The 22120-nt window shown below is 37.9% G+C and overlaps 1 protein-coding gene across 6 annotated transcripts in view; it reads left to right on the forward strand.

The window, feature by feature from the left end:
- SPIDR (scaffold protein involved in DNA repair) overlaps window positions 1–22120 on the forward strand; it is a 571461-nt gene that overhangs the window by 323735 nt on the left and 225606 nt on the right. For all 6 annotated transcript variants that reach the window (XM_072604554.1, XM_072604549.1, XM_072604553.1 and 3 more), the window contains 2 exons: window positions 13999–14209; window positions 15901–16172. In XM_072604554.1, the coding sequence (XP_072460655.1) occupies window positions 13999–14209; window positions 15901–16172 (483 nt within the window). The remainder of the gene's footprint in view (window positions 1–13998; window positions 14210–15900; window positions 16173–22120) is intronic.

Genomic DNA, 22120 nt, shown 5'->3' on the forward strand with positions numbered 1-22120 from the left:
TATCTGGTAATTGACCTACCACAGCACACAAGGAACTTGCATAGATTAAATTGCAAAGTCTTCCTCAAGGAAATAAGAAACAACTTAAATAGCTGGAGGAATATTCAGTGCTCATAGCTAGACTGTGCCAGTATAATAAAAATGACAATACTACCAAAATTAATTTGCACCTTTATTGCTATGGCAATCAAATTACCAAATGGAACTTTTTAGAACTTGACAAAATAATTGCAGAATTCATTTAGAAGAGCAAAAGATGTAGAATATCAAGGGAAATGATGAAAAGAAGTAGGGATGAGAGGGCATTAGCATTTCCAGACCTCAAACTACATTATAAATAGTAGTCATCATAGCCATCTGGCGTTCATTAAAAAATACAGAGATGGGGGCAGAGCCAAGATGGCAGAGTAGAAAGACACACATACACATAGCTCCGAACCCACAACCCACAGATCGGCTAGAGGGGACCAACTCGCAGTGAATTCTGCACCCAGAGGCCATGGAATATTGGAGCGAGGGAGATTTCTGTTCCGGAGAGACCTGCAAACCTCTCGCAGCGGGTCCTTCGCGCTGCGGACTGGGCGCTGGGAATGGGAGCAGAGGGCAGCCCTGCAGTGGCCGCGACACCGTGAGGAAAAGATCCGAGCGGGCTATGGGGACGGGATTTCCAGCGGCCACACGGGTCCCTCCACCCACAGAGGGACCTGCAAACCTCTCTCAAAAGGTCCGTTGCGCTGCAGACGTGGACCGCAGCCCAGCCCAGACCTGCGGCGGCTGCGACTCCAAGAGGTACAGATCCGAGCAGGCTTCAGGGACAGAATCTCCAGCGGCAGCACAAGCCCCTCCACCCACAGGTGACGGGGGTCGGTGAAAGAGTGTCTTTGGCGGGTCGAGAGGGGAGTGGGATGCCCCCATGGCTCGGCCCCCCCAGGAGATAGAAGCTGAGAGGCGGCTGCAGACAGGGGCTCCCCAAGCGGGCGGGAGCCTGGATCCATTGTGGAAGGTCTGTACATAAACCCCCTGAGGGAACTGAGCCTGAGAGGCGGCCCTGCCCCAACCTGACCACCTGAACTTAATTCGCACACTGAATAGCAGCCCTGCCCCCACCAAAAGCCCTAAGGCGGGAAGCAGCATTTGAATCTCAGTCCCCAAACGCTGGCTGGGAGGACCAGGAGGCGAGGTGAGTGTGAGGAGAATATTCAGAAGTCAAGTCACTGGCTGGGGAGAATGCCCAGAAAAGGGAAAAGAAATAAAACTATTGAAGGCTACTTTCTTGGAGAACAGACATTTCCTCCCCTCCTTTCTGATGAGGAAGAACAATGCTTACCATCAGGCAAAGACACAGAAATCAAGGATTCTGTGTCCCAGCCCACCCAATGGGCTCAGGCCATGGAAGAGCTCAAAAAGAATTTTGAAAATCAAGTTAGAGAGGTGGAGGAAAAACTGGGAAGAGAAATGAGAGGGATGAAAGAGAAGCATGAAAAGCAGATCAGCTCCCTGCTAAAGGAGAACCAAAAAAATCTTGAAGAAATTAACACCTTGAAAACTAGCCTAACTCAATTGGCAAAAGAGGTTCAAAAGGCCAATGAGGAGAAGAATGCTTTCAAAAGCAGAATTAGCCAAATGGAAAAGGAGATTCAAAAGCTCACTGAAGAAAATAGATCTTTCAAAACTGGAATGGTACAGATGGACACTAAGGATTTTATGAGAAAGACAGATATCACAGAACATAGCGTGCAGATTCGAAAAATGGAAGATAATGTGAAATATCTTATTGGAAAAACAACTGACCTGGAAAATAGAATCAGGAGAGACAATGTAAAAATTCTGGGACTACCTGAAAACCATGATCAAAAGAAGAGCCTAGACATCATCTTCCATGAAATTATCAAGGAAAACTGCCCTGAGATTCTAGAACCAGAGGGCAAAATAAATATTCAAGGAATCCACAGAACACCGCATGAAAGAGATCCAAAAAGAGAAACTCCTAGGAACACTGTGGCCAAATTCCAGAATTCCCAGGTGAAAGAGAAAATATTGCAAGCAGCTAGAAAGAAACAATTCAAGTATTGTGGAAATACAATCAGGATAACACAAGATCTAGCACCCTCTACATTAAGGGATCGAAGGGAATGGAATAGGATATTCCAGAAGTCAAAGGAACTAGGACTAAAACCAAGAATCACCTACCCAGCAAAACTGAGTATAATACTTCAGGGGAAAAAATGGTCTTTCAATGAAATAGAGGATTTTCAGGTTTTCTTGATGAAAAGACCAGAGCTGAAAGGAAAATTTGACTTTCAAACACAAGAATGAAGAGAAGCATGAAAAGGTGAACAGCAAAGAGAAGTCATAAGGGACTTACTAAAGTTGAACTGTTTACATTCCTACATGGAAAGACAATATTTGTAACTCTTGAATCATTTCAGTATCTGGGTATTGGGTGGGAGTACACACACACACATGCACACATGCACACATACATAGAGACAGAGTGCACAGAGTGATTTGAAGAGGATGGGATCATATCTTAAAAAAAAAAATGAAATCAAGCAGTGAGAGAGAAATATTGGGAGGAGAAAGGGAGAAATTGAATGGGGCAAATTATCTCTCATAAAAGAGGCAAGCAAAAGACTTATTAGTGGAGGGATAAAGAGGGGAGGCAAGAGAAAAACATGAGGTCTACTCTCATCACATTCCACGAAAGGAAAGAATAAAATGCACACTCATTTTGATAGGAAAACCTATCTCACAATACAGGAGAGTGGGGGACAAGGGCACAAGCAGGGTGGGGGGGAGGATGGAGGGGAGGGCATGGGGAGGAGAATGCAATCCGAGGTCGACACTCATGGGGAGGGAAAGGATCATAAGAGAATAGAAGTAATGGGGGACAGGATAGGATGGAGGGAAATATAGTTAGTCCTATACAACACAACTAGTATGGAAGTCATTTGCAAAACTACACAGATTTGGCCTATATTGAATTGCTTGTCTTCCAAAGGGAAGGGGTGGAGAGGGAGGGAGCTAAAGAAGTTGGAACTCAAAGTGTTAGGATCATATGTAATGTTCTTACCACTGGGAAATAAGAAATACAGGTTAAGGGGTCAAGAAAGCTATCTGGCCCTACAGGACAAAAGAGAAGACAGAGACAAGGGCAGAGAGGGAGGATAGAAGAGAGAGCAAATTGGTCACAGGGGCAATTAGAATGCTTGGGTTTGGGGGGGAGGGGATAAAAGGGGAGAAAATTTGTAACCCAAAATGTTGTGAAAATAAATGTTAAAAGTTAAATTAAAAAAAAAAAATACAGAGATCAATGGGACAGACTCGACCAGGGAGAATCAGTGGGGACCGCAGAGAAGTTTTAGTACCAGTCTCAGAAGTGAGCTTTTAAATGGACTGTGGAGTTTATGGGATGGTGAGAAAATAGAAGGGCATGTTGACTTTTTAGAAATTTAACAGTGAAGGAGAAGAAGTAGGATGGTAGCCTGAGTGAATGATATAGTCAAGGGAAGTATAGGGGAGATTATCAGTTTGTTTTTTTATATCTGGGAGCCAGTAGATGAGGAGAAATCAGAGAGAAGGGAATGACTGATAAGGCAAATAACCCATATGTAATGGGGTTTTATTTCATTGAGTAAGTATTTATTAGTTTTACTCTGCCAGGTACAAAAAAATATAGTCCCTGTCCCTGGGGGCTTGCATTTTGCAGAGGGAGGGAGGGATGTGGTATGTACATAGATAAGTAAATACAAGAAGTAAATGAAGTGTTAAAAATAAATGTCATATCCAGACCAGAATGAGTGGAAGAAGGCAGTGGTGTAGGCTAGGGAGGTGTCATAAACTGAGGAAATCAGGAAAGGCTTCTTATAGCAGGTAGCCCATTAGCTGGGCTTTGAAGGGAGCTAAGCTTTCCATGAAGTTAATGTGAAAAGAAGTCACATAAGACATGAAATAGGGAAAGTATGGGCGACAATATTTTGCATAGTTTTTAGGCTATCCTGAAGAATATGTAAAGTAGAATAATTGAAAATAAAACTGGAAAATAGGTTGCATTCAGGTTGAGAAGGCTTTTCAGTGCCAAACAGAGGAGTTTATATTTGATCCTGTTTATAATAGGGAGACACTGAAGTTTATAGGGAAGTGACATGGTTAGATTGTGGGCTGTAAGACTATCACTTTGACAGCTGTGGAGGATGTGTTGGAGAAGTACATAGTTATTTTTTTCCCTCATCCTCTCACTTTCAGTTTGTATGTTTCTTTGTTTTAAAAATGTATTTCTTGTAAAGCAACACATTGTTGGGTTTTATTTGCTTATCCAATTTGTCACTCTTTTTTCATTTTATTTCATTGGTTAACTCACTTACATTTAAAGTTATAAGAATTGGGTTTAAGTTTTCCTCTATCTCCAATATTATTTCTCAAGTTATGATTTTCCCCCTCTTCTGCTTTAATTAATTAAGCATTAATTTATTTATTACAATAATTCAGACTATAATAGTCTATTATATAGAGATATATTATATAGAGACAATATATATTTTATCTCTATATAGTAGACTATTATAATAGTCTGAATATAATATAATATAAACTTATATAATTCATGTAATAGTTCAGATGAGGTCCTGAACTGGAGGAAGCTGTAGTATAAGTAGAGAGAAGGGGATGAATTCAAGAGGTAATAAGGAGGTGAAATTGATAAGATAGTAACCAGTTGGATATATGAGGTTAATGAAAGTGAAAGGTCAAGGATGGTTCCTAGATTGAGAAACTGGGTGACTGGAAGATTGATGGTGTCCTCATCAGAAATAAAGAAGTTGAGAGTATTGGGTTTAATGCAAAAGATAAAGAAGTTGGACAAGTTGCATTTGGAATATCTATAGAATATTAAAGTGGATTTTTACAATAGAAAATTGGCAATGTGAGGTTGGAGTTCAACAGACAAATTAGTCAACAAGTGTATATTAAGTGACTACCATGTACCTGTCTCTGTGGTAAGTGCCTGAGATACAAAGCAAGGCAAAGACATGTTTTCTACCCTCAAGGAGCTCATATTGTAGTGGATGAGATGGTATGCAAAAATCCGTATGTATGTAAAATATATGCAGAGTAGATGGAAAATAATCTCAGAAGGGAGTCACTCACAGCTGGGTGGGGAATGGAGATCAGGAAAGGTCTTCTGCAGAAGGTGAGATGTTAGCTTGTGTTCGGGTTGTTTTTGTCTGTTGCTGAAGAAGACCGTGCCATCAGAGAAATGGTGATATGACTTGCACTTGCCTTTGTTTTGAGTGAGAGAGGGTGGTGCAAAATCACCAGTCTTACTTTCCTCCAGAGTCATCTGAATCCAGTGACCTGGTATTCCTCAGGATGACTGGAGATTTTAGCTAGATCTTAAAGAAAGCCAGGGAAGATAAGAGGTCTGGAGGGAGAACATTCCAGGCCTGGGAGACCCTACAAAGGCATAGACTGATAAATTTAGTGTCAAGTGAGTCAATGTGCCTGAATCACAAAGTGCATGAAGGACATTTAATATGTAAGAAGAATGGAAAAATAAGAAGGGACTAGGTCATGAAAGGCTTCAAATGACAAAGGACTTAATATTTAATCCTAGAAGGGACCAAAAAGAAAACCATAGTCTACTTTAGAGGTGACATGATTATGCTTTAGAAAAATCACTTTGGTGTTAGAGTGGAAGATTTATTGGAGTAGGGTAGACATTTGAGGGAGACCACTGAAAAATCTAACAGCTAACATTTAAATAGCACTTGCCAGGGTACTGTGCTAAGAATTTTACAACTGTCATCTCATTTGATTCTCACAATAGCCCTGGGAGGTAGGCGCTAGCATTACATTTTATAGATGAGGAAACTGAGGCAAAACGAGGTGTCCAGGGTCACATTGCTAGTAAGGATCCGAAGCCTCATAGGAACTCAGGTCTTCCTTTCTTCAGGCCTTGTGCTCTACCTACTGTGCCATATAGCTGTCCGTGTGATGAGGACCTATACAAAATAGTGGCTGTGTGAAGGGAGAGAGCAGAGAATATAGGAGAGATGTCAAGGTAGAAATGAGATCTGACAACAGATTAGATATGAGAGTAAGGAACCACCAGTGACACGAAGTTTGGAAACTTAGGTGACCAGAAAGATGGTAGTCCCTCAACAATAACAGGAAAGTTGGAAAGATGGAAAGGTGTTTTGTGAATGTGTGTGTGTGTGTGTGTGTGTGTGTGTGTGTGTGTGTGTGTGTGTGTGTGTGTGTGTGTGTGTGTGTGTGTGTGTGTGTGTGTGTACGACTATAAGATAATGGATTCTGTTGAGTTTTAGATGCCTATGACACATCCAGATCAAGCTGTCAAAAGAGCAGTTGCTGATTTGAGACTGAAGCTCAGGAAACAGGCTAGGATTGAATATGTAGATCTGGGAATCATCTGCATAGAAATGAAAGTGGATCCAGTGGGAGTCAGTGAGATCACTAAACAAGATAATCCAGAATGAGAAAAGAAGCCGCTCCAAGACAGAACCTTGGGGGACTCCAGCATTTTGATAATTACACAGGATGATAAAAAATAACTTTCCTATGTCTCTTGGAAGTATGTAAAGCACTTTAATACATTATCTCATTTGAGCCTAATAACCACCCTTTGAATTAGTTGCTTTATGTATTTTTGCAGATGAGGAAATAGACCCAGGCAGATTTTTAACTCATCCATTGGTCACACAATCTGTATTCAAGACAGAAATTAGACCAAGATAATCCTTTCTCTAAGTCTAGGACTCTCTTCGTACATATCATGCTGCCTCTTATAGGTTCTGAAAGACAGGATCATAGGATTTAGGAACTGGAATAGAATTTAAATATGAGCGTAACCTCTTAATTTTACATATGAGGAAACCGAGGCCCAGAGAGATTAAACAGCTTGTCCAGGGATAGGTACAAAGGTGGCAAATAGTAGAACTTGGGATTCTAATTCAGGCCCTACTGACCCCAGATCCAGTGTTATTTTTACTAATCTGTGTTCCCTCACAAATCATGCCCACAGACAGAAAGTTATACATAAGACTAAAAGTGTGACTTCACTGTATAACCACAGAAGCATTCTTCCTAGCATTAATGAGTTGAATATTTATGTAGTTCAAGGGAAATATGGACTCAAACTAACATGTTTTCTGACAAAAACAACTCTAAAATACAATGCAATTGGATTTCTTTACAAATGGTCTCTTAATCTGATTGGTCTTTTTCCCCAGTTAAGTTGAATTCATGGCATTTAACTGGATTTGATTATCGGACAGACATGTTGCTTGTCTGTTTTTATAATAGAGGACTTAGGCAAGTCCCCTTGGGATCTCCATGGTGAAGTGTGACCCAGTTTTTAGAACAGAAGAGTGGGAAGCAAACAGCTTCCCAATTCTGGTTCCAGCTTCCTCTGTACTTTTGGACAAATGACTTGCCAATTGTTTTTCCTTCTTTTAAGCAGTGTTACTAACATTGACTGTTCATTAACACTTTAATCAATACTTTGGATGATAAAATGAAAGTTATTCAGCCGATGTTTAGAAAGTTTCTGAATATCACAGTTCACTTAAAAGTGCTAAGTCATTATTTTATGTTGGTAACAAATGACCTCAATAAATCAGTGAAAGAGGAACAGATTTATAGTTTGCAGGCATATCATTTGTTTCTGAAAACCTGCTGGTTTTGGATATTGTCTTACATCACATCTATAACATGAAAAGTCCCCAAGGATTTATGAAGTATAAGTCCCAAAGTAGCTTCTGAACTTGGTTCAGTTAAAATTTCATTGCCAAGGCAGGAGACTGCTTTGGCCATATGCAAAAGTACGTACTGCTGCCAAGTGATACAAATTTAATTGAAAAATAACATTGTTCACTATAAATTCATCAGATTTTCTCCTGTCTTTTGATGAAGCTTAAAATATTCATTTACTATTTGTTTGCTTTTATTAACTGCCTCTCAGACGACTTTGTATTCTTTGAGTTTTAAATGAAAAATACAACTTGAAACTAATAATATATCTTTAATGATTGATAGAAGCACAGTCAGCTCAATGTTCTATTTCACATTGCCAGAGAATGGTGGAATTTTGAGTTATGACTTGAGCAAGAATATTTAAAACTGCTTTGGAACCAAATGCATTTTGGAAGTGAAATCTATTGAAGGTCATGTGAAAAATGAAAAGGAAATATGAGTATAAAATTCTGTATAAGTAACATGTGTTAATAGGTTCAATTTACAGATAGGCATTAAGCATTTTTTAAGTATATTGCTAAAGATCTACAGTGATGCTTCTTCCCGCCAAACTAGAAAAGTTTCAAGTATAAGCCAAGTGTCATGCTCAAGCTTTTCACTAACAGATCTGCCTGGTTTAATTCAGGGAGACTCATTATCAGAGAACTGGCCATCAAGTGACGAATTCTTTTGGCCACAGAAGCTCGTGAAATAGTACTAAGGTATTGATGAAAGGGATTTCCCCTTGCACCAGTAGAGGAAATCCCTGCTCACTGAGATGTAATGAAATCACTGACAGATTCTTATATATTGACGTATGTGCTCTAAGGGATGCACTAAATTTAGATGAGATATTGGCCCTGCTTCTTCATGATCCTTTTAGTCTTTTAGGAGACTAGGACTTATATATACATACATACATATATATATATATTGCTGTAATACAAAATAGTATTCAATAAGTACTTAGGAGTGGTAGAAATAAAATACTTCCTGAGGCTTGAGAGGGAAGAAATAATTACCAAAAGGGAGATCAGAGGAGGCAGCAATTTTTTTTTTATCATTTATTTTTAACACAGTTTATAACAGATAAAGCAATTCAAACTTTTGGTCAGGTGATAATCTTTTTAAAGCATTTACAATATGGACCACAAAAGAAATTTTTTTTTTTAATCATTACCCAACTGAGACACAAATATTTATGTTGCTAACTTCACAAGCTCTTGACCTAATTGTCTCCACAGTATTACTAAGAATTAAAGGACCCTAACTTAATGCTGTTGGTCTAAAGTCCTATGCCTAATAGCTTAATTTTAGACCACCTCAGATGTTCCCCTACCCATAATCTGTAATTGAATAGATCTGGTATTAAGTTTACAAATCTTTTGACTGTAGGAAATTGCCACCAATAGTAAGGGCATTGCAAGGAATACAGTATCACCCCAGCTTCATGTCAGTTCCAGGCAGGATTAGATTGGCCACTTGCATTCAGTCAGGCTTAAAGTCTGCCAGGTGTCAATGGGGAAATTGAGTCAGGAGAATCCCACCTCAGCCCAGGCTGAACAGCTGCTGTCCCACCCTTCCCTTGAGATCACCTATGCGGTTCATACCAGCATCTCATCAGCTTACTGGCATCATGGATTGGAGGCTCGCCTTTCTTGGTACCCATACCTGGAGTTAGACTCAGAAGAACAGTCACGTGATAGTCCCATAGCATCTAAAACTGGCAAGTTCCAATAACCAGGTTTCAAATAAGATTATAGTTTCACTTTGGCTAAAGAACATCTTTTGAGGCAAGTCTTAAGTGGCTTACATGCCTTTCTATACATGTTCTAGTTCCTGATTAAATAGCAATCATAAAATCAAATTTACCATTAAAACCTTGACTTTTCCATCAATGCCAAATTTTACCTGAGGTTACCTTCCTCTAGGAAATTTAGACTAAAATCTTTTCCCCAAACTAAAGATGTCATTGATTTATTCTCAGTAATTAATTCAGTGTAATTACTAATTGCTTTTACCTCACTTTGTAACATGTCCAATTTTTCTCCCCATCACTCCCCTCCCCCTGCTTCCTAATGCATTGCATTCTGATTACTCCTTCCCTCAGTGTACCCTCCCCTCCATCACACCCCACCCCTTTCCTATCCTCATCTTCTCTGTTTTCTTGCAGGGCAAGATAAAGGAGGCAGCATTTTAATTGAGCTTTAAAGGATAACTGGGGTCTGAAAAGGCTTTGCTTTAAAGGAAGAGAGGAGGACATTCCTAGAATAGATCAGTGCTCCTTAAATTGTGGGTTACAACTCCATGTAGGGTTGCATGCCTGAAGATGGAAGTCACAAACAACTTGGCAACAGTTAAAAGGTTTCTGCAATGACCAAAAATTAATTCAAAATCAAACACCTAATGAATCCAAGGTAGTTCTGGAAGCATTTGCCTGTGTTGTATTGTGCAACTTCGCTACAGCCTTGGTTCTAAACATGCATTATACACACTTTGCACTGTACACACTCTCTTGCCACGCAACACCAATGCCAAGGAACACTGCCAGAAACACCTCAGCTCAGATTCAAAACTATTGTATGTTATGAATTTCAGTGTTTTTACTGTACATACATATCCAACCATTTCTGACCTGACCCTAAACATACTTCTCCCATTTTGTACTGCGTATTTACGGAAAGCAGCGGTCTCAGCATTGACTATTTTGAAACCAAAGTATCAATCAACTCTGAAAAACATTGAAGATGCTCCCTGTCCTGCTATTTCAAATATGCTGCCAGGATTTAAAATAAACAAGCACATCTGTCTCAAATTTGCTTTCTTCTTAATGAATGGTAAAATTATATGCACACCGAAGAATTATTTTAAAATAAATTTGTTTATGATTTATCATCAGTAAATGTTTGGTTTGTATACCCATTTTATATACCTATATACCTGGGGTCATGTAAAAATTTTTCAGGCGAATAGGAAAAAGTTTAAGAAGCCTGAAATAGACAAAAATGTGAGAAAGAGTTGTCTGAAAGGTAGGAAGAGGGCTAGGAGAGAGCAGTGTAATACAGTACATAATATGCATTAGAAATAATAGGTTTGTTAATTGACAGAGTTCAAATTTAAGCCCAAGTCCTCTGATTCAAAATCCATTACTCTTTCCAGAAGCATCTCTATCTGTCTGTCTAACAGATCAAAGATCTGTTTGTCCCTAAACTATAGTACTATACTATGTATAGTACTATGCGTACTAGATATACAGTATTTACATAGATTGGATGAGGTCTTTGCCCTCAAGGATCAAACAGTCTTGTAGCAGTCTTACTAAGCCCAATACCTTTGGACATATAAAGTTTATATAAGACTCACAACCTACTTCTAAGTATAAAGAAGTACCATAAAGGAACCTTCAGTGTTTTTGTGGAATTCAGTACCATGGACTCTCACCACACCTCTAACTTTCCCCCCAAAAATAATGAATCTAGAATATGTGACTTTATGCTGCCAGGTCAATGTGCCAACTCTCTTATTTAATAGTATAAATTTATGTGCTGTGGAAGAAAAAACTTTCATAAAAATGAAAATTATTCTCATAGCAACAGGCAGTGGGATGGAATCATTAACAGTAGGAGCTAATGCTTAAGGCAGGAATCAGATATTTATCTTGGTTGAAATGGGTGTTTGCACCTTGAAATATGACTGAGTCTGAGACAAAGAACACAGAATTATTCCTACTAACTTTATAAGAGATGTAAGAGGTAATCAGTGGGAATAGATATAGAAGACTGAGGAGAACCCCTCCTCTACCATTTTATAATCAACTTAGAAATTAGAGTATCAGGAAATGTGAAGCAACCTCATAGGTCTTCTAGTAACACTCTTACCTGAAACATCACAAAACGGGTAATAGCTATATGGAATAGAAGGGCTAGGTGGTTAAGCCCTCTCTCTGAGAATTATAGACAGAGTCTGTAAGAAAGGGGTTCTCAACCTTTTTTGGAGCCACAAATCCCTTTGATAGTCTGATGAAGTTTACACATCCCCTCCTAGAATAATATTTTTAAATGCATAAAAGAAAATATGCTGGATTACAGAGGAAACTAATTATATTGTAATATAGTTTCCAAAATATTAAAAAACAACCAAACCCTTAAGTTCACAAACTCCAGGCTAAAAACTTCTTTTGTAAAGGACCAATTGAGAAGGAAGGAAGGAAGGAGACATTTATTAAGTACCTATGTGCCAGGGACTGTGCCAAGCACTTTATAAATATTATCTAATTTGAACCTTACAACAAGCCTGGGAGGCAAGTGCTGTTATTATTCCCATTTTAGAGTTGAGGAAACTGAGGCAGACAGGTAAAATGACATACCTCAGGTCACACAGCTCATAAATATCTGCTGAATTTGAACTCAGGTCTTCATGATTCCAGGCCCAGAGCTTTATCTGCTGCATGGGGTCTGTGGTACTCTCAAACTCTTGCATGAGTTTTCACCAAATGGGATATTCTTTCTGCCAAGGGAGACTAAAGTTTTGTCCCTTTTATGGCTGATTATTTTACAGATGTTCATCATTTTACTAACTGTGGTAAAAAGTGGGTTTGACATTCTGCAAAAAATCTTGTTATTTTTTAAATTTCTGAGCTCCTTCTCTACAAGCGTCTGGAGGTTACATGTTGAATATACTTTTATTTCATTCTTGGCTAGTTCATGCTATGTCAAAGGGAAATCATCAGTATTAGAGCAAAAGACTTATCCATGTTAGCCTTGATAACTGGGAGCCTTGGTAACTGGGAGTTTAGAAACTTTTTTTCTTGAGGGCATTTTAAGGCTATATAGGCTGGCTTTAACCCCACCAAAGTCTTCCAAGTATGTAAAAGAGGCCTGGTTTGCTTTTCCTGTGGCAGGAGAACAAGGGAATCTAAGTGTAGAAAGCATGACTAAGAGGCCTTCCTGAATCCCTCTTGTGTCTTCTTAATGAAATTTAAGATTCCCTTGACAAGTTTAACCTTTTGTTCAAGTTAACTCTTCATCACCAAGTCTTCCCTGGATGAAGACTTTGTTCTTATTTTGAGGGTTTCTCTTTGACATGACATTAAACTAGTAACCTTCTGCAATCACTGAATAAAGCCCACTTTGGTGAAGACATTTCAAGGATGTTTATCAACCAGATAATACCTCATTGTTGTTGAAGTAAGTTAATACTGAATTTGTACACTTGTAGTTGACCTTTAAAAAAAGAAACAGGGATAGAACTAAAGAGAACCAAAGGTGAGAGATGGAATGAGGAGAGAGTTCAGACTCAGAAACTAGAGTATGTTCCCTCAAGAGAGAACCTGAGCATCTTCCAGGCCCATCAGGAAATTGTATGGCTCTGGAAATGGTAGCAGATGAAGGCAGTGGTGAGACAGTAAGTAAGGAGGTCCTAGGCCAAGAGAAGGAGCTGTAGGAAAAGAAAATAGCAACTACGTTGGTACAATAAATTAGTTTTGGGACCAAAGACCTAACACCCAACAGAGGTTTCCCTGGACCAGTAGAGGAAAGGCACTGCTAACTCTGTAGCAACCCCAAGTTTTCTTCTTACTCAGGGTAGCAGGGAATGGACCTCAACTCTTGAGTAATACTATAGGTTGAAAGTACTGCTTAAGTCCCTAAGGCAGGTGGGACTCATAAGGGAGTAAAAGAAAGCCAGCTATATAACTTCTTATAGGATTGGGTGCAAATCCTTTATATTTGGTGTACTTGTGAATGGGATATAAAGTCTACTCTATCTTGGATGTGATGATAGCTTGAGCATTTGCCTGGGAATTGAAGACCCTTTAAACTTTTCCTTAAAGACCTTGGCAGGAGCCAGATTTATGTGGTTCTGGAAAAAATAATGGGTAGGGACAAAACAGTCCCAATTCTGATCCTATGAGAAACTCAGGGTGGAGATGTGAGTCAACAAGAGATTTGTAGGAGATACCTGCTAGATTGAATGCACCCTATGTAAATCTAGAGCTTCAGTTGTGAGCACTTAGTTACCTAAGCTAGGCACTTTAATGTAATTTTTTTTAATGCATCTAGCCTTAAAATATCAGCTTAAAAGGAGCCCATTGAAATAATTATTGTGAGAGCTGTCAACATTGTTGATTTTAGGCAGATTTTAAATTGCCATTAAGTGATCATTCTTCATATGCCAGATTAAGCAATATACATATATATACACAATACAAATACATAAATAAATTCTGTCTTATCTCTTATTCTTATCCAGGCATAAGCTTCTTCTTCATGATAAAAGTGTTCCTATTATTATGAACACATACTTTTGCCAGAAAGTTGTCACCAAAGAAGATTCAGAAAAACCTGATAAAATGCACCATCTAGGAATATTGCCTACAAGAAGGAAAATCATTTCCTTGGCTCAGATGTTTAGACTTAAAAGCCAAATAAATGATATTGCTCAGGAATCAGAAGGACATCAGGTAAATTCTTCTTGGATTAGGAAAAAAAAATCTTTGTATCAATATTGGTTGAAAAGATTTTGTAAGTCATTGACATCTTTTGTCTCTAAATAAATAGCAAAGCATGTTGGGGAGTTTCATTGTTTTTTGCTGAATGGAAGAAGGCTCTTTGACCCATCTAAGAAATTAGTGTTCAGTTGTGTTCTATTCCCATTATTTTTATCTTAATATTATTATTCTGATTATGTTGCATTTTACTTATTTATTCATTTATGTAAAAGTTAGGCTGTTGTCCATAACTTAATACCAAATTGCCTGATCCATTTGTCAGACCTGTCTTAGGGATCTTAAAATGTACCAATAGTTTGGCTGCAGCTTTCTTCTGAAGCTACTGTTTTCCTTTGAATGACTTTAACCTCATAATTTACAGCTCTTTGGTTTTTTGGTTGGATTTTAAACTGTATAATGCTTGAAATAGAAGAAATGGAATTAAGTAGAACTGAGAAAAATACATGAAGAAATGTATTCAGGGTTTTTGTTCAGCTGTTTTACAAGAAGTCAAGTAGAACATTTGAGAACTAAACTCAATTAACAATGGAAATATTGAAGTGAGATGGTTGTGATGGAGAGGGATATATTAGTATTTTATTAATTTGCATAATAGCTGGGATTTAAAATAGTTTGAGGTAGGATAAAATTCTGAATATAAGTATGAAAGACATTATTTGATAGAATTAAAAGTATTCAGTATTTAGTGTGCTTCAAGCAGAGAGATATTTACAAAATCAAGACAGTCCCTCGCCTTCAAGAGGTTACATTGTAATAGGGAGTGATAAAATATATAAAGAAGTAATTCACAGGGCAGGGAAAAGAGAATTATGCAAAGAGCCGGAGGGGAGTTAGTTGACATGTCCTTTCCAGAAGCAGTGGTGGTATTGATTTGATTACTGTTTTCAGAGTAATAGGTAGAGTGAGGGGGGAAGTTGGAAGAAACACTTTGATGGCAAGGTAAAGGTTTCAGATGGGATATGATATATGACGTTTTGTCTGGAGCTAGATACATTAATATTTATTAATTTGATTGTTTTATAGTTTCTTGATTTTAATTGTTATTAATTTTTATTTATATTAATTTATGGAATAGGTCTAATTTGTTTTCATTGGTTGATTCTGGAGTCAGGACAAAATAACCCCAGGGCTGTGGTTCCCAAGCTGAGTGGATTAAGTCACTCAAATCTTAATCTCAATAAGAATAAAAAGATAAGAATGTCTAGGAAAATAATAATGATAGGTTATAGTCCCTGTTCTCTCTGTTCCCTCTGCTTCTAATATCTGTCCCAGGCATTAATAGTTGAAGTAATGGAATCCAAAAGAAATTCTACCTTGGAGACCATTGTGGTACGTGATGTCTTTAGTGTTACGGTTTTCTTGGTCAAACATAGAGCCATTAAGTTTCTAGGATGTACTCTGTTTGATGAATACCTTTTATATCACTTTATCCTTAAAAAAAAAAAAAAAAGGAAACAAGTTGAAATTTGCCTGAGTATAACAATAATAAATGTAAGCTCCTTGAGGACAGGGATTGTTTTTGTTTTTTCTTTGTACTTCACATAAGGTTTGCACATTATTAAGAGCTTGCTGATTGTTTATTGACAATGAAAATGCCAGTAGTAAGTTAAACCCCGGTTTTTTCTCTTCAATGTCTTTGCCAGGTAATGTGCACTAATGTTACTACTACCAGGACAGGTGGAACCCATGACTTCCAAGAAATAAAACAGTACATTCCAGGGCAGTTCTCCATAAGTGACTCCCTCCTGGATGTGGTTGAAAGCCAGGGAACAGCCAGGTGGAAAGGAGTGCAGGTTCGGGTGGTGGTGCAAAGAGTATATTATCTTCCCATAAGAGATGTCTCCAAATATCAACAAGGAAACAACTCTGCCCAGTCGGCTGCCCCATTCAGAAATGCAGACCTGCAGAGTGTGAGGTGAGTTGCCCAAAGATCCTTGGCATTCTGGTTCCATAAGCTAGGTATTTCTTTTCATGTGAAGGAACTGCAAGATGCTATTTCTCAACTCAACTCTTTGAAACAAATGTATAGCCAGGCCTAGGAACATTATGGTTTATATGAGTTAGAAAAATACATTAATAAACAACTAATTTGGAGACTTAAATGGTAAGCCGAGCCCATCTGGAAGGCAACACATTTATAATTGAACCTGGTACGTTAAGATGGGTTACTTTTGATAAAGGAGGTTTTTGTAGTTGTAGTTTATAGTTTTTAAGACAGAACAGTTTACACATTCTTTTTTCAGTATCCCCCCATTGTTTATAGGACAAAATATACATTCCTTTCTGGCTATTTAAAGCCATCTATTATCTGGCTCTAAACTGCCTTATTTGACATGATTTTTTTTCACATGTTCAGTAAGCCATACTGAACTATTTAGCTGTCCCCCATTTTCCCATTTCTATGCATTCATGCAGATTATCTCTTATGTCTGGATATCACTCTCTCTTTATTTCCAAATATTTCTAAATTCTTCTTTTCTTTCAAGGCTAAGCTCAGATGCTACTGGTTCCATGAAACCTCCCAGGGTCCCTTCAAAAGAAAATATTCTTTTGTGCCAGTTATCCTCTTGAGCCCTCAGTTTCCTCATCAAATGAGGGTATCGAATGCAGTGATCTCAAAGCTCTCTTCCACCAGCTCTGCACCTATTGTTCTGTAATCACATGAATGTAAAGTTACCTTTCATTCCAAAGGAGCCTAAGAGGTTTCCAGCATTCTAGCAGAGATCCCTTCACTACTACCCTTGGCCAGAACTGGAGACATTTGGGAGCAATACTTACTACTTATATTTATTACTTACTTATACTTATTACAGTCAAGTACTTGATTTTTTAGTAAAGTGAGCTAGGGAAATTTTGGAGCAGAAGATTAGAAAATAAGCTTTCACATTGAAAAAATGTTATATGTAGAAAGTTTTATTTCATACTTAATTTAAATTCATGATTTGATATTTAGAGGGGAGTAGGAATATCACTAGCATCACAATTTTCTCACAAAAACCCCTAGTCAGATTTTATGGAACTCCAGAGTTCTGTAGCATGCAGATTAAGAAATCTTGTCAAAACTTCATCACTTGTATATAGTTAGATCATCAGAAAACTCCGTATCTGGAGTGTATTATATTAACTTCTTGCAGAAATGTCTTTAATACATTAACACTTAATATAGGGCATTCAGCTTTTATGGGGGGGGGGCAACATAAAAAACGTTTATGTAGAAATAGTTTCTGTATCTCTTACAAAACTGTAGTTGGAGACTTAGCCCATTACATTGACTAGTTTGCCTTATATGAAAATTTATGTGAAAAATTCTTCTTATAGTTTAGTACTAGAAAGATGTTTGTCTGTCCAGAGCAACTTATGGTGCTTTCTTTTATTAAACAATGAGACATATTTAAGCCAAGGTGTTTCCCTTTTTGCACTAATAGCTAGAAAGCTCTGGGCTTAAATTGTTGTTTGGCAACAGTCAATATCTCATTCCAGATGCAAGAATCCTGCAATTTGCTTTTAACCCTGGTTTTTCTCCTATGCTTATTTTTAATTGCCCTTTTTTACCACTGCAAATCAATTCACGTCCTTTTTGGAAGTACAAATAATGCAAAAAAATTAATGAGCAAATAATTAAAACTTTGACAGGGCCCACAAAATTCATTTTTTTGCCCTCATGATGGCAACTATCAGTAAGAGGATAGACTGAAGAAGTAAGTTGCGTACATCTTCCTGTTTTCTATCTTGACCAGCAAAAGAAAAGTCTTTTCCCACGGCTACACAAGTAGTACCAGCCATTGTACCTCTTTTATATAGTACATGCTGTTGGATATACTAAAGCCAAGAGGCCAGTGGTATACAATAAGTAGTTTCTTGCTTAAAATGAAATCAAATATTAATATTGCTTCATTGTCTATAGTGCCTTTTGTCAAAATGTTCATCTCTTTTAATTAAATCTGTCTTAGCTTTAACTTTGAGATTTATGATTGTTCACTCTGTTTTGTTTTGTTTTTTATCAGCTGGAACATAATAAATTCTCCTCCAACCCTCTATTTTAACTCTGTATGTATCTCTCATTTTTAAATGTGTTTCTATCTAGCTTATAGGTATCTCGTATATATATACCTAGCTTATCTCAAATTCGATTCACTTCCTTGATTTCTTTCTTATTCATCTTTTATTAGACTTATCTAGTAATGAGAGGGGAAGATTAAAGTCTCCCACTGTTATAGTACTACTATCTATTTCCACCTGTAATTCTTTTCTTTTTTTTTTCTTTTAAAAATTTAGATGCTGTAGTATTTGGTACAGGTTTTTTCATACTCTGCATTATGGAAATGCTTGTTTTATTTCTTAAGTTCAGAATAAAATAAATATTTTTTAATGGAAAAATGAAATCAAATAACATCTTTCAAGTTCTATTTTTACTTTTCAAGTTCTACCTTAAACTTTATTTTGAAAGAATATGGCCTTGAGTTATTTGTTTCAAGTATATAACCAGAGAGATACCATGACGTAGTGGATAGAGAACTTGCCTCAGAGCCAGAAATGTCTGAGTTTAAGACTTACCTGTAACATATACCGTCTGTATGACCTGACAAATCAAAACTTCCGAATGCTTTAGGAATTCCCTAAGACTATCAGTTACTGCCAGTCTCCTTCGGTAAAGGGAGTGTCCTTACCTGGGAGTTACCTATTTCAGTGAAATCAAAGGCCAGTCTCTAACCCTATTTCAGACAGTGGTCTTCATCTCTTATCTATAGGATCAAATGAGATGATGTACTTTGTAAACCTTCAAGAGCTACATAAATGTTAACTAGTATTATCAGTCACAAAATGTTCTAAGGACCTCAAGCTCTTTTCCTGGTACGTTGGGCTATTTTCGCCACCACCTACTTCATGTATGCCATGTAGCTATTGTTCCCACTTTATTCAGATAACCATATTCAGATTGAAAAATTTGGGGGGGAAAAATAAAGTTGTAGGCTAGATTTAAGCTAATATTGGTACAAATAGACGAATCCTAAAACTTAAAGTAAATGTGTAATTTGAATTGGCATTGTTACCTAAGATCATCCCTTAGATTTGATATCTGGGCACTATAAAAATGTTTATTTGTTGCCTAGCTCAAAGCAGACAACCAGTAAATGTCTGTAGATAATGACTCAGTACAGTTTTACTGAGGTAGAAAGTCTTTCCTTAGTTATTACATTACGGTGAGATATAGTAAGGTTGCACCAGTGAGGGAAAAAAGTATTCTTCATAGCATCCTTTAACCTTTACCAAATGCTTAGGCATTCAGTTCAGTTCAACAGATGTGTGCCATGTGTCTGCTGGGTGCAAGGGTTAGAGACTGGTGCAACCAAGGATCTCTGGCACATGAAACAGAAGCTGTAGCCAACCCCTGGAGTACTCAGGGGACAACAAAAGGTACCCCAAACCAGACAATCCAGTCTGAGGTTAGATAATTGGCACTCCTGAATCACAGCCCAGTTGGCAGTGCTGCAGGCTGTTAATGCTTTATTTTGGCATTCTTGTAGTCCTTTGGATTTCTGCAGTTGTTTGAATTCTAAAAGAAAAAGATCCTACATTTGGATAAATCCTAGGGCAATACTGCCTTTATGTCAGTTTGGAATATGTATGATCCATCAGGCTATGAACAAATATTTTTTTTAAGGGCCTGCTATTTGCATTCGTTTTCAAAGTTGTTACTTCCCACAGGAAAGGGAAGTATAAATATCTGTTTCTTGGCATTGTAGATCATCTTGCTGCCTTGAGGTAGGTTTCATTGTGATTATCTGGTATTAGATAAAACTTTGAATCACATGTAATGTTAAGTTTTCAAAATGTGCACATGTACTAAGCTGGAAAAGGAGCTTCCTTTGTGAAACCTACTCTACCTGAGTAGGTAAACCACATATTCAGTGGAGGTGGAGAGCTGAGGTTGAGTCACATTGGCAAGATAGCATGATGAAACTAGCTTCATTATTTCTTCTGCTGTATTTGTTTTGTGAGTAATCAAAACCAAGCTCAGTATCCAAGGCTATCCCTCCGGTCCCTTCCATGGTACCTGTTTTACTTGTTAAAGGCATGTGTGAGAGTTGAGACCTAAAGCATGGTGAATCATTGCCAGTGTTGAGCCCTGAATGCTTTGGATAAGCAACTTGGAACAGATCTTCATGCATGTACTGGCAAGAAGATCTTTGTGGTAAAGGACTGAGCAGAGGAAAATTCAAAAAATAAGAGATTAACAGTAATGTGAGGGATGAAGAGCAGTCCATGAGGTTATAGCCTCTCACAAGGGAACAGCAGTGAGAAGGATCTCCGATGTTTTTGAGCTAAGTGATAGCTAGCCATGTTCACTGAGGGTCAGGTTTTTCTGGGAGCAATGGGAAACACAAGTACTTTTCCTTAAGAAGAATTAGTCAGGGCATACAGAACAAAAAATTGAGGTAGCATAAAATAAGCAAACAAGTACAGAGTCAGAAGACCTGGGTTCTAGTTCCAGCTCTGCCTACTTGCTGGCATTGTGAGTTTGGATAAGTCATTTAACCTTTCTGACTCTCAATTTCTTCTTCTGTAAAATGAGGTTAATATCTGCCCTGCTTACCTCATAGGACTATAATGAGGGCTAGATAAGCTGATGGATTTGAAAGCACTTTGTAAACTGTAAAGAGCCATACAAATGTAAGATGGTGCAATAGCACATTTAAAATATATGTGCCCTTGGACAAATCCCATTTTATCTGTAGGAGGTCTGCCTAAGGAAGATATAAGTGATCCTTAATCTTGGCTAGAGCCCCATGCTATGTAGAAAAGATCCAGCCCTCTATTTAAGAACCCAGGAGTTCTTAACCAGGGATCCTCTAACTTGTGTGTGTGTTTCAGTAAAATAGATTTTCTTTGTAATCCTGTGTCTTTTTAGTGTATTGGAAAACACTATTCTGAATAAAGGTTCATAGGCTTTGCGAGATTGCCAAAGGAGTCCATGACAGGAAAAAAGTTGGAAACACCTGGTTCCCTTAATTAAATTACATGATATGAAAAAGAAACAACAGGGCCTGATGGATAGAGAGCAGGTCTTGGAGTCAAGATGACCAGCATTCAAATGCAGTCTCTTTCACATGTTGGCTCTATGAGTCTGTGGAAGTCCTTTAACCCAGTGGTGCCCTAGGCAACTTTCTAAGACTCTTAAGCTGCAGAACAGGTGCATTTCTGTGTTGGCAGAGTGTACGCAGGTAAGAACTCCCTACATAGATGAGCTCACATGTCCTAAGCATCTCCTCCCAACCCCCACAAATGATATAAAATAAAGCTGTTCAATTATGTTAGGTCTCTCATTTCTGTTTCATAAATGTGTACATACAACACTCATTCCACTGAAATACTCTGATGCCTCTTGGTAGTGAGAAGGTGACTTTGGGTCATCAAAGGATTTTGTCAGTGAAGTAGTTCTTAGGAGGCTGAAATCTCAGAATATAGACCCAGTAATGGACTGTTGTCTGGGGACTCACCTACCTGATTCTGGAGAATCACTTTACTAACAGGTTGATCATAAAGACATAAATATTTTAGTCACAGAAATTCATGTCAAGGCATGAAAGGATTGCAATCCATGTCATTGGAGCATAAATGCTTATTGATTAATTATTCCTATGAGGGAAAAAAAAAAGACTTATCTAAAACAGGAGTTCTTAACCTAGAGTCCATGAATTTGAAAATTGTCTTAAATTTGATAACTGTATTCAATATAATTTATTTCCTTTTTAGTCCTAGGTATTTTATGCATTTTAAAACATTATTCTAAGAAGGGATCCAGATTGTTGACACAAAAAGAGTTAAGAACCCTGGTCATGTGGATGGCTAGGAAATTCACTG

This window comes from Notamacropus eugenii, chromosome 4, assembly GCF_028372415.1.
Source record: "Notamacropus eugenii isolate mMacEug1 chromosome 4, mMacEug1.pri_v2, whole genome shotgun sequence".
Taxonomy (NCBI): domain Eukaryota; kingdom Metazoa; phylum Chordata; class Mammalia; order Diprotodontia; family Macropodidae; genus Notamacropus; species Notamacropus eugenii.